Source organism: Anarhichas minor, unplaced genomic scaffold (assembly GCF_050575085.1).
Source record: "Anarhichas minor isolate MPS153535 unplaced genomic scaffold, ASM5057508v1 ptg000033l, whole genome shotgun sequence".
Lineage (NCBI taxonomy): Eukaryota > Metazoa > Chordata > Actinopteri > Perciformes > Anarhichadidae > Anarhichas > Anarhichas minor.
Genome location: NW_027466479.1, coordinates 2,223,468 through 2,241,571, shown reverse-complemented (window position 1 = coordinate 2,241,571; position 18,104 = coordinate 2,223,468). Strand labels below are relative to the sequence as shown.

The 18,104-nt window shown below is 41.0% G+C and overlaps 2 protein-coding genes across 2 annotated transcripts in view; both read left to right on the top strand.

Annotated features, from left to right (window-relative positions):
• Positions 1–183, top strand: part of thsd7aa (thrombospondin, type I, domain containing 7Aa) — a 172,232-nt gene extending 172,049 nt beyond the window's left edge. The window contains exon 29 of the mRNA XM_076106377.1: positions 96–183. Coding sequence (XP_075962492.1) covers positions 96–183 — 88 coding nt within the window. The remainder of the gene's footprint in view (positions 1–95) is intronic.
• Positions 184–14,991: 14,808 nt separating this feature from the next.
• The window catches only part of nxph1 (neurexophilin 1), a 48,895-nt gene continuing 45,782 nt past the window's right edge, over positions 14,992–18,104 (top strand). Inside the window, exon 1 of the mRNA XM_076106360.1 lies at positions 14,992–15,045. Coding sequence (XP_075962475.1) covers positions 14,992–15,045 — 54 coding nt within the window. The remainder of the gene's footprint in view (positions 15,046–18,104) is intronic.

Genomic DNA, 18,104 nt, shown 5'->3' with positions numbered 1-18,104 from the left:
CAAAGTTCACACACTTGTTGGGAAAGGTTGAAACAGAGCTGCAGGTGAATGGTCGGGATCACATCATCTAAACCTGTTGTTTGTTTGCTCTGTAGCAAAAAGCCAAAGAAGCCACAGCGACGGCAGATGAACAACAGACTGAAGCCGCTGACTCTGGCTTACGACGGAGACGCCGACATGTAGAAGTCTTCCTGCCGACCACAGTGACCTACAGACATTCGTCCTACTGCAGGACGCACAGGGCTGCTATGGAAAGCCTTGATGTCAGGGCTGCCGCTGGGCGTTGTTCATCCTTCACCCTGGGAAGATGATTCTGACAGAAAGAGAAACCTCAAAGTTCAAGAACCAGAATCCATGTCCATTAGCAAGCCTTGATGTTGCCGTCCTCTTTTTTTCTAATTTCCATTTTGATACTTTGTTTCACAAGAGCCTTCATGAATTTTTTATCTTCTTCTGAAAGTTTGCCTTTGCTTCTCTGCCATCCACTACTGCCGGTAACATCCAAACCACGCTCATCGGAGAGGGTCGCCCCAAAACAAAGATTTTGCTCTGAAAGCACAAATCTCCATCTGTCCTTTTGTTGATTTTGTCACAGCTGAGTGGAATCATCTCCCATCAAACATTCAGACGCGTCTGTGTTCCTGTGGCCTGGGTCCATCTTGCAAAGAAAGCAAACCGGAGAACAAAAGCGTAGTGGTTCCCAGAGCCATCATCTCTTCTGCCTGCCTCTCCCTTCTCCGTTTTCAGGCATCATTTTGCACTATATTAGTGCTGCATGATATGTACTTATGTCTAGCTTCGCCATAGGAAACTGCCTCTCTCAATACAAGATGGTGTACAGTCTTGTGCTAGAAATGTAAAAAAGTAGACTTTTTTTGCAAATGGAACTCATATGTTTGTTAATATTTTTCTTCTATTACCTCTTATGTGTGATACGATGGGACTCAATGTAAATAGGATTTTTTCGGTGGTCTCAATTTGACCTTTCTAGTATGTACAGCTACATTACAAACTCTGCCTGACGATTGTTTGACTGTGGCTTAAGATCATGATCTTTTACTTTTGTAAATTCTTGATGATTGACATTTCTGTCATCAACTCAGACTGCAGAAGATACATAGAAACCCCTTCCACCATAAAACCCAAGGTTTTCAAACCAACTAGTTGATACGATCAATCGCTGGACCACGTTTAAACCTGCCCACTCCTGGCTACAGTCTCCTCCTGGCTGCATCTCTCTGCCTCAATCTATTTCCACATTCTCTCTGTCTTGTGTGTGTGTGTGTGTGTGTGTGTGTGTTTGTAGTTTAGACATGATAAATGGGGATGACAACACGTACTTTCTAAGGGTGTTTTTTCCGCATATAGTCTTTTTTAAACAAACCAAACTCTGTCTTTTGAAAGTGGACCAAAGAGAGGACCAACAAAGAAGGGACTCAGTTCTTTTTGCATTAAAATTGTCCGTTCGTTCTCTTTCTGGTCCACTTTACTCCTCTGGAGCTCAGACCTCACTGTTGACGTCCTTTTTTTCGTTTTTGACTTTGACGTGCGGTTCTAATGAAATGAATTCATTAAGCCCATCCACGGCTCTGTGGTGTATTGGCCAATGGAAAATTCATCTCTTTCAGTGAACACTTGAATGCTTCGGGCTACCGCACAATCGCTTCAGGGTGTCCCCTCTTTGTGCAATCAATGCAATTGTATCCGTGTTTTATCATCACTTACTTGGTAAATATTTGTCAAACACTGAAGACGACTCTCCTCTCTATACTCCTCAGGACACGACCGCTCAGCACACACACACACACACACACACACACACACACACACACGAACACACACAGAGATAGATTTCTTACTAAATAGTTAGATTTATCCCATGTATCCCAATATGTTTTGTGGGTCAGAGATTTCTTTTAATGGAGCAATTCACTGATCCGTGTCAACTTGTAATGTCAGGAAATAAAACGCGATCCCATTGTGTTTTCCAGGTATTTAGCTTTTTAAATAATGGAAGCAGAAACAAATTCCACTGTTTGTTCTTGTTAGCAGCCTGGACATAGTGTTCATCACAGGGTATTTAGAAATAACACTTCCCATTGACCTGTTACTTTGGTTACTAGTTGTCCATCATTCTTGATTCAAATGTCCCACAGTACACTTGGGTGTCTTGGATGCCACATGAATGTTGCCTTGGAATTGACACTTTGTTGGCCATTTTTGACAGGAAGTGCCCAAATCAGGTTTGGTCTCTGGGACATCCCAGACATGATGTTAAGCCACCAGGTTTGAGTCATCAACAGGTTTTTTGTTTTCTTTTACACCAATATGTCAAGTCTGCAAAAATACATTCAAGTTATTGATTTGTTATTGATGGCCCATAATACACCAGGAAAGAAACTGTTCAGTAGAATAATTTACAAGAATCACTGTATTTATTGACAAGAGCTTTAAAGCTCAAAGTTCAGCCACGCAAACTGAACACGACATTATTTATCCTTATGAGACGTCATATCATTGCCAGAGAATGGCAGTTTAATATTCTGTGGAGTTTGTTGCTAGTAAGTTGATGGAATGTTTCATTTATATCTCTTGGAATATGAGTTGTAAATAACGTGCTAAATATTTCTTTTTTTTATTTATCTATTGCTCATGTACCATAACGTGTTTCCTTTTTTTACTGCACAAATTGTTATGCAAAAAAAAAAATAAAAAAAAAAAAACTGGAGGCGTGAATGTGTGTGTGCTAAGAGCGATATTGATAACCTATTGAAAAACAAAGTCGCTGATGAACTCTCCTTTTCCTACTGTTTGTTTATATGTATTTGACTAATTGCTGATAATAAACAAGGGAACTATTTGAAAGTGTTGTCATGTTGTTTAATATCTTCTTCAAAGCATATAGATAGAAATCTAATGTTAAGTTTTAACAGGTTTGACAAGTTCAGTTTTTGGTTCACACATTGCACATTTAACTGTTTGGGCCGAAGCCACCACTGAGGCAAGGACTGAAAAGCGGCACTCAAGACCAGGACAGTTTCAAAAAGCCGTCTTTACTTGCAGAGGTTCAGTACAGGCAGTCGGAACAGGCGAACAAATCCAACAACAGGTCAAAGAGCAGATTACCAAGATCACAGATTTTGATCACAGAAACACAAACGCTAGACACGGAGGTACTAAGAAGAAATGGAGACAAAGGTGAACACATTTTATGAGGAAGTAAAAAAGTGAAATGACCCGGAAGTGTATAAGTAACCGCCATGATAAGAGCTGTTTGAATTCCTTCCTTCCTTCAGCATACGATACATTGGACCTTCCGTTACCAAAGGACAGAAGATAATGCCGCCTCACAATTCCTTATAGCGGCAACATTTAAAGTGACGCACCATTCGGTCGTCCATGAAAACAAACGATACGCCTATCTTACACAGGTTCAATCATTACTTTCATATAGTCATAAACTAATGGGAGTCATGCTGATGACTATTTGTCAGGATACAGCAGAGTGCTTCGGATAGGCAATCAAAAATGTTTGGGCTGCTCTTGCACCCAAAGGTCAGGTGCACTGCAAAGTAATAAGCACCCTTCAGAGGACACCGAAGAGGTGCCAGTAGTCAAGGTGGATGGGAAGTACTTTGAAGGCGCTGGTGACGTCTGCCTTAGACAACCAGGCACCTTGACCTGCGAGGTGGAGGACGGATGCGGCGTGAACAATTGTGGTGTACTGCATCGAGTACTCCTGGCTGGGGATTAGGCTGGTGATGCCTGGGACGGTGGAGCCGTGGGGGCATGAGAGCTCTATGATGAGTCTCTTTTTTCCTGAATATTTCCGAGTAGATTGGACTGATTCTGAATATGGGGAAAGGTGGGCTAATGAGTGGCTACATGTCAAGAGCCACGAGGAACGTGGATGGTCTTCGGGACTGCTGGAATTAGCTGATCTTCTTCGAACAGGTCGTTGTCAGAAGGAGTGAGGGTGCGCTCCAGGTCCATGTTCCAAGGTAAGCGGTTGAGGTTTTGATTTTTTTTCTCGGGAATCACACGACATGTGGAGGATGTGAACAGGTTCGTTGTGCTTAAATACTTCGGGGCGTGGCCCCTGTTCCCGAACTAAGTTTATAAAACTCAATGAATTCTCCTTCTCATCTCTCCTTGGCCTCATGACGTTTCCATCGAGGTCACGGAACACTGCTTCGGAATAGACGTTAGGAGGTCATTTCTGGACCTTTCCACAGACTAAATACTTTCGGCAGGAGGAGGGGGGGGGGGGGTGGATTAGGAACAGGTGAAGCTGATCAGGGTGGGGGAAGGTAAGCACTGGCAGCAATAGTTACAATATGAATTACAACTATGCAGCCCAGAGAAAGATTCAAGCGACATATGCTATTTTCAGTTTGTTTATGCCAAGTATTAAAAAGAACAACTAAAAAAGGGAATTATGTTTTGTGAAACTGTAGTATGTAAATGAATAAGGAATCACCCTTATTTCCTCACAATAAAATATTTATTCAAAATTACGAAGCGTATACAAAACACAAAGAAAGAAAGAAATATAATAATCTGGGAGATTTGTGTTTGTGCAGTTGTTAGCACTGTCACAAGACTGAATATTAATAATAGTTATATAGATAGAAGATAGATATAGAACAATACTTTATGGTACAAAACTATATAACAACAGCATGTTATAGAAATATATAATATTCTTAAATACTGCCATTTTTGTGATATTTGAATATATGTGTTATGTACTGTTTGCACAGTATAAACTCAATAAGCTCATTGACTGCAGTTCACTTTTGCCTCTGAAAGCTGAATATACCAACGTTACAACCAACCTGATGCTTGTTTCTCAAAAACACTGCAAGCAGCACTTCCAGTAGAGAGTAATGTGCATTCTGAACGGGCACATGCTCAGAGGCTCTGGGAACTCTCTACTATACCACACGTCAAGATACTTATTATGCAGAGTGGGAATGTACTTAGTTACATTCCAGTCGCACCTAACCCCTTATAAGCCCATATGCACATGCATGAGTCAGAACTGGACCAGCATGGCACCAACTATGACACTGTTAAAGTTGCTATTTCTCGTGCCTGTGTACGAGGGCCAGAAGCGTATTTAGACACGGTTTTCGCAGCTACTCCTCATGTGGAATTTCCCCGAGAAAAATACCTTTTGTTTGATCGTCGGTGCACCTCACGAAGAAAAGTGTGTTCCACAGGACGCTGCTGTATTAACTGATGAGCCGTGAAAAATTGCAGAAAATCTTGACGCAAACGAGTGACTTACAGTTCAACAGTAAAAGGCCAAAACGTAAAGTTTGTTTTTATAGCACCACCATCTGGCCAAAGCGCAGCACATTCGATGCTGCACTCCTTGGGGTCCCCATACACCCAAGTTTGAGATATGATAAGGACACACACACACACACACACACACACACACACACACACACACACACACACACACACACAAATGAATAATTTAATAAGTAAATGTAAACTAATATGCAAAGCTACTGGTTGGCTCCAGTCGTATATTTACAAATGTTTTGTATGCAGCCATGTTCTCCTGAAGGAGAATGTCTTTGTTTGTTTCTTACATGAATTAATGGCTGAGAGGTTTGTATTTAACAGTATATTGTTTGCATCTTGCAATAAATATTAATATGTTTTTGATCACTTTGTGTTGTGTCTATTTGCCTGTTCTGTTCAAAAACGATGTGTTTTGAGGCACTGCTGGCCTTTCAATGTCATTTATAAATGCTTTATAAGGCATAAATAGTCCTCACTTTAGATGAGGTCACACAAAACACTTAATAAATGCTTCATAAGGCATAAATAGTCCTCACTTTAGATGAGGTCACACAAAATACTTAATAAATGCTTTGTAAGGCATAAATAGTCCTCACTTTAGATGAGGACACACAAAATACTTTACGAACAAGTAGTAACTACCTTAATAAATCATGAATTTATCATGAATTGCAGTATTAATATGCGTTTATAAAGCATATATTAACATAGTCCCTAACCATTATATATATAAATGCATGAATAATGTACATCTAAATAAGTTATTAACACTTTATAAATGATGTTATTAATCATCTACAACTCCTTAATAATTGGTTTGTAAAATATATAATACTTCATTTACAAATGGGGAATCCATAATTTATAAAGTATGAAAACGCAATAATGAAACACATAATAGACGGGCTTATTGATCAAGAATAAAACATTTATAACTGTTGTTATGAACTGCTTACTAATGAATTATTAATGTAGGAACAATGCTTTATAAATGATGAATTAAGTGTTTACTCATACTTTAATGCTTCATAGTGTGTAGTTATTATAAAGTGTTAAATCTGAAAGGACCGTTGTTGCAGATAATTGAAGCACACTCATGTCGGACTGTGTCGTTATATCACCACCAGAGGTCAGCGAAACACAGCTTAAGGTGTGCAGACGGCTCAGCTTGATGCAGGCAAGATGTTCTTCTGGTGATACGATGAGGCCTTCACACTTGCAATCCTTTAAATCTCTAAAAAAACAAACAATATTCAGGTAATTTTGTCTCATTAGTTACGCTCTATTCTGAGAGGACTTACAGCCTTTAGAGAGACAGTTGTTTGTACTCAAGGAGGACATTCATTTCTTCATTTCTCACATGGCAGAATTGACTACAAAGACATTGAGTAGCTCTCTACATACCACCGACTGGATCACTTATGACTTAAAGCAGAGCTCACTGATTATAGCTCGTATGGCTGCGATCTTGCTTAACACAATATTCCCTCTTTTCCATTTTGCACAGAACTGATCTTATAGGTTTTCTCTCAGAAACAAAGAAGAGGTCAAAGGGACGGGCCAGTGCAAACTCAATGCTGTCATGAGTACTGGAAACAGAACATGAAAGTATTACCCTGCTGTGTTTTTGGCTGCGTATGTCCTAATGCAGTCATGTGCATAGACAATTAGGTCTAATTATTCTGTTCCTCCATTGGCTCCATTGTTGTCCTCTGCTTGTTGAAGTCATGTAATTGCCTTTATCACCAGAGCCCCTGATTATGATCGGATGTTGGGAAGTAAAACAGAGACAGGCTACATGGTTTTGGTCCTCTCATTTAATCAGCACTTCACCTAATCATGTCTCTGTCTTCCAATTAAATTCCCTCTCCCAAGAAAAAGGCTGCCCTAATCAATGAAGTCATGTTGTAAAACCCACTTCAAACGGGTGACTTTGCTGCGACCTCAGAGACATCAAGATCTGGAGAGAAATGTGATTAAGGATACTAGGTTAAACACTAAAGATCATCTCTGTTTCTAAGTTCTGTTCCCCCCGAGCCCAAAGATAGAAAGATGTCTCCTTTAACTGATCATCTCCTCCCGATAAAATAAAGCACTGCCTCAGTCAAGTGGTGGTCTGTCTTAAAGAAGCTTCCAGTAAAGGCTGCTAATACTGTGGTGTGTGAGAGAGGAAAACCACGGACAGCTCTGATTAAATATCGTTCATGTTTTCTGTCTTTACATCATATTTAGAAACCAGAGTCCTCAGACACCCGAACATCAGTCCACTGCACACAGCACAGTGTTCAGCAGCAAGCTGGTCTGTGATGATCTATAGCAGAAGAAACCGGAGGAACAAGAGAAGCAAGATGTGATGTTGTTCAATCCATATATTTAGTATGGAGTTGTAATTTCACTTTTCATTTTCAGCTGGTAAAAGGATCCATAACTGAAAGCAGAATTTCCTTTGAAGAAAACAGAGTGAGTCTACGGCTGGAGCAGGTTGTTCTTCTCTTGTTCTTGTTCCTGCGTGGTCAGATGGATTTTCATGCTAGATTCGTACAAATAACTCGAATTGTCTGTCATGTCTGTCATGTCTTGGTGGCCTAGTGGTGAAGATGGAACTTCAACATCCTCAAACCTTCGTAGCATGTCATTTGCTCCCCTCATTTCCTCTACAATGTTGCACAAATGCCCCGTTGATGCTTTAAAGAAGTATATCTTTAGCAAAGCTACAATGTCCTTTATCAATTTCCCAAATGTATGTTATGTTATCTCAGGTTGTTGACCTTCTCTTTAGCCTCGAAATCAGCTGGTTTAGTAATACATGTTTGGTTAGTTTAACACCTGATTCTACGATTCAAAAAAGTAAATAAATAATGCTTACATTCACTGACAATATCATTTAACTTTCAGTGGCAACATTGCAGTAATCCTGACCCTGCACAGTATGATTAGATGGGTTTCCAAAGTTGGACACGCTACACACGCGACCACAGAAGAAGTAATTCGATCTTTTGCTGAAGTAAACATATCAATACCACAGTGAAAACATACAAGGAGAAGTCCTGCATTCAAACTCTTACTTAAGTAAAAGTACAAAAGTATCAGCACCAACATTTATCTAAAGTACCAAAAGTAAAAGTACTCATTATGCAGGAATGGCCCATTTCAATAATATTCCCGGATTGTTATCATTGATGCATTCATGTGTTTGTAATACTAAAGATGCAGCTGGTAAAGATGGAGCAACTAATAATATAGAGATGGGTTGCTTAATCTACAATAATCATTTAAAAGGATGAATTGATTTATAATATGTATATATACAGTGGAGCAAAAGTATAAAGTATCATAAAATGGAGTACTTCAACATTACCCTTAAGTACTTGAGTACTTAGTTACATTCTACCGCTGCATGCAGGACACACTACTGTCTGCACTGGTACTTCAAATTGTCATTGGAGGTAAATCGTGAGGTGCAGAATCATCCAACGTGAATCAGTCCCGGATCTCAGCAATAAACCTGCGAGTTCAATGTTATCTTCACCAATAGAAACAATGGACACAGCTACAAAACATGAGACCCAGGTTGTGATAAACCGGATTTATCCTGTATTCTCTATTTCCTTTCCCTTTTTTCAAGAATTATTTTGCTTGCAGACTCCCTTATGGTTTACAGCAGCATGAAGACAGAAGGCTACTTTACCCAAGTTAAGTTCTGAAAGTTTTCAGATAAAATGAGTCTCAAATCTCCGGCTGCCTTTTCACTTGAAGACTTGCATTCGCACCCTTCAATAAGCCAAATGGAAGCTCGAGTTTCCGTCCCCGCTCCTCGACAGTGAAGCCGGCAGTCATTCTAATTGTGATGAGGAAGCAATTGATGTGCAGCAGCTGCATCCTGTGACCGACGCTCCGCTCAGCCATTTGTCTCTGTCAGCTCCACCTCGGCCCGCCCACCCTTTCGCAATCTCCCTGAAAAGCACTGGCAGCCTCGACCGTGACTAGCCGACTGCCGGGCCTTTTGTCGCCACACGTGGCGCGAAGCGCGCCCTCGGCCCCCTTCTGGTCAAGCCCAGTTTGACTCCCATCCCTCGTGCTGAGTGACACTTCAGATGGCAGCTGGTTGGGCGGCAGCCACGGCAAAAACCTGCTGCCACCGCGTCACGGCCACGCCTGAGGGTCCGTGGTAACATCTGCCCTCACAATCGGGCGGTGGAGCAAAGCCAGCCAAACATATTCATGCCGCCGCACGCCAGCATCACTCAGCTGGGCAATCATCCTCTTCCTCTCTCTTGTCTTTATCTCTTGTCCCTCCTCTTTACAGCCCAATGGTAAGCTATTAGGAACAGGCTACCCTGTCATTTCCTCCCCCGGCACTGAATGGCACCAAAAGGTCAGCTTGGAAAATTAGCAACTTGACCTCCTGATTATACTCTATCAGTGAGAGATCCGGTGCTGAGAAGAGGAAGGACAGCAGGTGTTTGATTGACAAGTTAGAAATGTTCTCTCGCTCCTTTTCTGTAGTGGCTGGCGGGCGCTCACATCACTCTAGTGAATTGGTCTCATTCTGTGACACTGACACAACTCAGTGGCTCAGTTCTAACTCTCTGTGCTTCGCTGATGCTCTACAGTGCCCTTGAAATGCAACGCGGCTCATATTTCCCTGCTGGCAGTCTATGCCAGTGACTAGGAGCCCATTCCAAAGCATTAGTCAAAGCACGAAATAGCTTTAGCATTTTTATTCACCCTTTTATTCCGTACATTTTGACAGTAGCAAGGCCAAAGCGCTGTCGGATGAGAGGCGTCTCTATGCTCGATGTCTGCGGAGGCCAGTGTTGTTACATTTTCACAATCATTAAGGGAACGTCGACTATAAATTTGAACATTTCCAACTTTTGCAGGCTGCCTGTTAACCTCACAGGTGCTGCATGAAAATGAACAGTTTGAACCAGCCCGGTTAACGTTGGAATTACAACGCGATTTACATCCAGTGACAAAGTAGGAAGTAGAGAACACTGTTCGTGTTCACCTAACACTAACCACAAGCACTCCTGAACCCTAAGAGTTGTCGTACCCTTTATGGTAATGAGGGTGACTGTGGCTGAGAAGGTAGAGCGGATCTTCTCACAATCAGAAGATTGGCGGTACGATCCCCGGCTCCTGTAGTCCGTGACAACGTGTCCTTAGGCAAGACAACAAGCCCGACCCCAAACTGCTCCCGTCGGCTGTGCGAATGTGTGTGAATCACATTTGGTGTCAAAGCGCTTTGAGTGGTCAGGAGACTAGAAAGGCACGATACTACATCCATTTACTTAAAGATAGTTTGCAAGACACCCCAGGTAGATATGGAAACCGTTTAAGCTAATAGATGTCACCACTTGATTACCTTCATGAAGACAATCACAAGTTTTCTGAAATTTTGTGTAACATTTTCAAAATTGCCTATATTTTGAAAACACTTCAGATGAACCATATGAACTAAACAATGTCACCATGAAACTCTCACTGACATTTCTTTGTATTACAAGTTTTCTGAAATGTTATGCTTAAATATGTAAATGAAGCATTATCTAGTAGTAACTTTTGGGGAATTTAGGTGAAATCCAGCGACACAAACGAACAAAGTATTGAAATAAAGACATGAATGTGTATTTTGGAGGTTTTCTTTAGTCTGGAAGAGAAATATATTGTATATAGATATTGTAAAGAGAAAGAATTGTAGGACCGAATGTATAAAGTGAACATCATCTTCAGCCAGTATCAATGTAATTGTCTGGCCATAATATTTCTTCCACATTCGATTTTTGTGCCATTATGTAATTTTCCTATTCTAAAGAAAAGTGTTTTTGGTCTTTATGGAGGAAAAATTTGGGGAACGAATAATTCTTTTTTCAAATTCTAACCTAATATATTATTTCCCTTTTGTGATTTACAATGCACTCTTGCGTTTCAAATGTTAATTATTCCGTAAACAAAACAAGCAGAGAAAAGTTAGGCTGACATATTAGATATTAGCCTGGTTCACCTCTAAACAACAGAACTCTGGTAACATGAAAAGCATGTCCAATGAATAAATGAAGTGAATCACACATCTCATTTTGTATATTTAACTAAAGAAATAAATGTTGTAAAAAGTACACTATATGAACTTGCAGCTTTGCTAACTATTTTCTAAGACACAATATGTTCACTTCAACAATATTCCGCATGTTTTCAACCTCTCAGGCAGCTCTTCCATTCATTTCACTCGAAACTTGAATTGTCAGTGTTCCATCATGATTGTATGAAAATGCAGATCAGCCTTCTTTACATCAGTCGGCACTGACAACTACATTCCTACACAGTCTTAACATGCATTTACTAAAGTCTCATTACCTGCAAAAGTACTGCAGTACTGAACATACTCGAACCAGTTGGTTGAGAAGAAATGTATAACATGTATGTATGGAGGTCCAATGCATTTATTGTAGGCCACTTCTGACAAAAGAATGTTCCAAATGAATGAATGCAAATGTTTAACTCAAGTACCGCTGAAACATAACAAAGTCAAAGTAAAGGAAGCCACTGGTAAAAAGACAAAAAACGTTTTTTTTATGTTTTAGAAAATCAACAGCACTGGATTGATATGTGATTAAAAATATATTGTTTAAAATATAGAAAATGATTGGTATGTTCCCTCACCCATATCCAGGCAGAACATATACACCAATTCTGTAAAATCACAGGATCACATTTGTCTATCTATTAATTATAAAATATATTGCGGTTGCTGTAAATAAGTGTGTTAGTGTGTCAATATTACTCATTTCGACGAAATTTTGAAAAAGTTCAGTGAGAAATATATTCTTCTAAATACTCCCAAAAGGCACTGCACAACATAAATATGTTCTGCACAGCAGGCACTGCCTTACATCCACTCAGGCACATCAATGACGAGCAACAACAAAAGTTAAAAGTGAAACTCAAAGTGAAAGTGAATGTCTATATTGGACGAGTCTGCAAATCCCTTGATTAAGTTAAGTCATGTGTTTTACGTATATCCGTAGTATAAAGGGGTCAGCTTAGGATCTGGTCCCTAGTCCTGACCCTACTGGACTCTGCACATTTGTTATACACTAGAATCTAAAAAACACGGTAATCTTGATCATTATGGGCCCTTTAGTTTAACCATAGAAGCAGATTGCGCTTCATTACCGCCACGATGGAAGTGGAACGGTCTCTGGTGATTTATCTCTGCCTGCTCTACCACTGCATGCCATGCTGGGGCTGTGAAGGCTATCTGGGCCATTCAGAGCAGGATCCCATCAGCCCCGCCGGCTGAGTCATGGCGACAATTCTTGACCACTGCCATGTTGTAGCAATGAGACTGCTGGGGATTTATGAAAGCACAGCCTCTCCTGTCTTTTATTCTCTGCTCACCTCCCCGCCCCGTCTGTTCCCTCCACAGAAAGGATCCTATCTGTCTACCCCCCCGACTCAGAAACACACTCAGCACCTGAGCAGGCTTCAGTCACCTTGTCCTGTCTCTGCCGGCATAGAGTGCACACACACACACACACACACACACACACACACACACAGACACACACACACACACACACCGGCTTTCACTCATGTATAGAAACACACAAACATGATTCTTAATTGCACTTTCTAATACACAAATAATACACAAATGAGTAGCACAATAGTGTCAACTCAATAGTCCACTTACTATCATTTTCAGTCTTTCAACCATATCTCATGGTCTTCATCGGTATGACATTTCCTACATTGCAAAAGTCCTTCTCATCCACGGCTGCATCACTAACCAGGCAAAGTATGTTGTGTATAATTTGAGTCCAAAGTCTTATTCTCTTCAAACCAATGAAATATTAACGGATAATCCTTCAGATGAATTGGTTGTGTGAGACCTGTGGATACCGGTGGAAATGCAAAGAACATTTTAGTATTTTTTCTAACAATCAAGGGACATTTTTACGAGGCCCTGAGAGTGAGTTAGAATAAATCTGGTGAGTCTGATTTTAGTTGTTTTCTCTCCCGTGTGACTGAAGAACAGGTCAAAAAAAGTTTGAGCGAAATAATCTTATTACGGTTCTTCGCTTTCATCTGTAAAAAACAGAAGGAAAAAAAGTTTTTCACAGGATATTGTTATTGTTTGTCAGGATTGTTTTTTGAAATGTTATTTGTTGTAATAATCATTTCCGCCACAAGAGGCTGAAGTGCACCTGCCCCATCTTCTAAACGCAACGACAGCATGTTTTCTTCCAGGGGAGTTTTTAATATTTAGAACATGGAGTTGCTCCCCAACGTCTTTTTGTGGCCAAAATTATACTGACAAAAAAAAATTGGCAAAACTTTTTCTCACATCTGTTTTACGAATGAAAAAAAACCTTTAAGAGAAACTAGAATTATTATCCGGTCAAAGCCTTTCCCCACCTGTTCTGTAATCACAGGAGACAAAACAACTAGAATGGAATAGAAAACAGATCACCACAGTTATCTCTCTCACTCGCCTCTCAGGGCTTCCGTACATGTTCTGTACAGTAGCGCAGGGTCTTATTCTTTCTTGTATTTCTTGTAGAAAATACAGCGTGTCTTGTAAAAAGCTTGAAAGATTCTTACTGTAGATTGTTTCACTTGTTTTAAGAAAATTGAAGTTCAAATACAATAACTAGCATGACAAAACAAAATGAAGATGTTTGCAGCTGAAGTATGCCAATATGTGAAAATGCGAAACACATTGTTGGATCCTCAGCAAATGTTGGGGATGTTGTTTTTAGCAGTACTATTTGCAATAATGCAGTAGGTTTTAGGTGATTATAAATATATTGGAATCACATCATGAACAACAGCTGGTGTGCCGTATTTGTTCAGGTTTGGGGCACTCTTGTTTGGGGCTGGGTGGAAGACGGGAGCTGCCTGGAGTTATTGGCAGCGGAGTTGTGAATGTCAGCTCATTCATCTACATCAAGCACACAAACCAGCAGCCAAGGTGAGACGCCTTTCCTCACGAGCGTCTGTTTATAAAGGAGAGAGAGAGAAAGAGAGAGAGAGAGAGAGAGAGAGAGAGAGAGAGAGAGAAAAACTTCGCTTTCTTCGTCCTCGCTGCGTCTTGAACCAATCTCCTCTCGTTTTATTCGTCTTTTTCCTGCCTCTCCCTCTCCCCCTCCCTCTCCCCCTCCCCCTCCCCCTCCCTCATCTCGTCCCCTGCCCTCCCCAAAGCTAGAGCTAGAATCTCCCTTGGTTGTGTCGCGGGCGCGTGTTATAAAGCGGAAAGCCCCGCCGCTCTCTTCAGATCGGAGCGCTCCGACCTGCTGCGCGCGCCAAACTGTCAGACAATCAGGACCCGAGCCTGCTCACAGCTATGACCCTGCCGCTCTCTCTACCTGGATTAACTCTCAAGTAACCGCCGTGTGTCGCCCCCACCTTTCCCTCCATCACCATCACAGCCCGCAGCAGCAGCAGCCTCTTCATCGGCTCCTCCGTCCTGCCCCCCCCTCACCCCCCCCCCACCACAAGTATCCAACTCTCACCTTTGTTCCGCGGTCATGGGGTGCGTCGTGTCCTTTTCGCCTGGGCTGCTGAGGGGCTCGACCGTGCTGTGAGGCGGATACCAGGTGGATTTATGGTCCGCAAAGCCGCAACTACCAACCGAGGGAAATTAGTGGAACTTTGAGCTCTGAGAGGATGCAGGTGACGTGTTGGTGCGCAGTGTTCCTCCTGACACCTGCACTTTTCCTGGTGAGTCTCAGCCTTGTATACTTCTAGCTCAACTTTTCTCCCCTTCGCTCTGTTCCGACAATAGTTTAAAAGCCATCATTGGTATTATTTTCTTAAACATGCGCATTTCCAGACGCATTTGCACCGCACACTGGAGAGACGCGGCTGCTCGGTTACTTCATAGTGTGGTACAGTGCATCATGTCATGTGTGAGTAAAACTTTATCTCAACGCTTCCGTTTGTAGAAGTGTTTGGCAGTGAAAGTCGCACCTGGCGGGTCCTTTCCCCGCGCGATACCGCTGTGCGTAAAATGCAGTAATTGCTGAGGAAATCGGGTTTTCACGTAGAAAAAGAATATAATGCAGATGAAATATTTGTCATGATATTTCAAGGTTGCTATTTCAATACTGAAGACATCGGATACCTAAAACAGCGGTCACTAAATGGCACACACAGTGAAACCGTCTCACGGGGGCGCCATAGCAAACCAAAGAACTCACCCCACAGCGCCTGAGACCGGCTCCCGATGACAGACTCTTGTTCGAGCCTTGTTTGACTGGTTATTTTACCAGTAAAAGAATACATACGTTATGGCTATTTTGTTTTTTTCGGTTTAGTTCAATGCTTGGAAAAAAACCACCAACATCCCGCGGTTAGATACAACCTTAATAACAACATGAGGATAACTGATTTCTGCTTATAAACATGAAAATATACTCGATACACAGTTTAGTTGAAGTATTTTATCGTGTTTAAATTGACATACCGAGTGAGGCTTTACTGTGTTATTTTATTCTAGTGTTATTGTGACACAACAGAAAGATGATATCACTCTCCGACACAAACAAATAGAAGAAAAACAAAAAAAGAGAATAAATAGATTCTCCACAACCTTTTAAATTCTCTGTCTACTTTTTAGATCTCATGTGGAATATTAGGCCTGAACAGAGAGAAAGCCTAAATCCGGCTCTTCTTTAATTAGACAAAAAAGGTCCATTTTTAATTTGATTTTGTGTTTTGTACCCGTAGTTTTCTAATATTGTATTTCTAATTGATAAAAAAAAAACACGTCGCCTGATGGATTTCAGCCCACAGTCTACAGGTGTAATCACTTAGAAATCGGAATTATTTTACGTTATGAAATGAATATCAATGCCTGTAAATAATTGTATTAAATATAGTTATAAACATACTGGCATTTTAATAATCCCGTATATTGGGTTTGAACCTCTCGTTGGTGGTATTGCAGGCTGTGTATATAGTGAATTTGGTGTGTAAATGTGTGTGACTTCTTCATTTATACAAAAGCTAACACGCAAAGTAAAACACGCAGCAGGTGGACGTGGAGCTCTCCAAGGTGCTGAAATTATTTATGGAAAATGCTGCATAGCTACAATGAGAATAATAGCAGGCCGAACAATAATAGTTAGTATTTTAATTTTAAAAAACATACATTTTAAATGGACTGTAAATATGTAAAAGTAAGATTTTAAGTTGTATTGTTTGACCTCTTTTTTACAACATTCTCTGCTTGAAACATGTTTGACTGCAGGATCCAAATGTTGGCAACTCCTCTTAAACACTCCTGTGCTGTCTGTCTGCTTTGAATTCACAAGCTTGACGTCATTTATAGACATTCATTTATTTTAAAATTCATACTGTCGAGGGAAAGGTGTGTTTTATGTTGCGCAGTGGTGATGAAATCCACTCGGTGTCTCTAATGATTCCAGTTGGCCGAGTTGAATTGTGTAGCTGGAAAAGGAAACAGGCACACAATGCCTCTCCGCCCAGAGTCAACAGAGCTTATTGTGCAGCCCGTTAACAGCCAGCCTTATCCACGTGTGCGGGGATTAGAGCTGAACTTTGATGGTTTTATTCCGTGTTTAAGGCTCTTGTCTCCACTTAAGCCTCTTGTCTGAGAGCCGCGCCTTGACCCCGATAACAGCCCAGCGCAGGTAGACAGCAATACAGTACGCACCACAGAGCGGGACGATCACCGGGCCCACTATTTCATTAACACACCTCCTATTGTTCCTGGACAGCAGCATGCCATCGGGCGTTATCGTGATTTTATTCCATACTTTATGTTAATGGGACCCAGGTACATTTAATTCAGAGACATTTACGTGGATACAAGTGTAAAGGTGTCGTGTTAAATTCGGTTTATTGTCTTATACTTCACACAGCTTCATAATCCATAATCAAACTGAGGAAAATTGATTTGAATTCAATATCATTTTAATACAATACAAAATTGTTGTTTACTGTGATTTCCCTCATTTAAACTAAGTTGTCAGATATGCCGAATCATTCCATAGTGCATGTTGTGTGGTTGGGTTAGCAGCTGAAAGACCATGAGGAGGCATTTTGAAAGCAGATATTTCAATTCTGGAATTCACGTTTGTTTGATTTGATTTATTGTTTTGCTAAAAGTCCAGTTTCATTTAATTTAAATGTTTATTTATAATGTATACACTTATTCTATTTACGTCTTTTACACACACTTGTGTTGTCTAGTTAAGAGTTGCCTATGTCTGGTGTGAATTTGCTACATTATGTTGCTCTCTCTTATTCACTGTAATTTAAGGATTTAAAGATTCGAGCAATGTTGACACTGCTGACAGTGTTGTTGTTTTTTTAAAGTTGGTGATGTGTTTCTGTGTGGGCCTCGGTGAGGCACTGTGACTTGAAAGTCTCCCCCCCTCTCCCTCCTCTCTCCCCTGGGAGATGCAGTGGACCACTGGCGACAGCCACAGCAGTCACATTAAAGTGTTATTATCAAACAGTGCAAATGGGGCCTGCAGTGTCACGCAGTCCACGCGGTGGGGAGCAAAGAAAGTCCCACTGAGATCCCCACAGCACAGCTCACATAGTGTGAACCCTCTCCCCCCCCGACCCCTATCTCTCTAATAATAAATAAAAAAAAATGCAATATGTTTTCATTAAGCTCTTTGAAGCTGAATTCAAGAGCGGGCTGGTATTAATTCAATTATATAGCAAAGGCATTCGCACAAATGCCCACATGCTGGGAGACTGAACACACACACACACTCACACACAGATGTTCGGACAAGTGTATT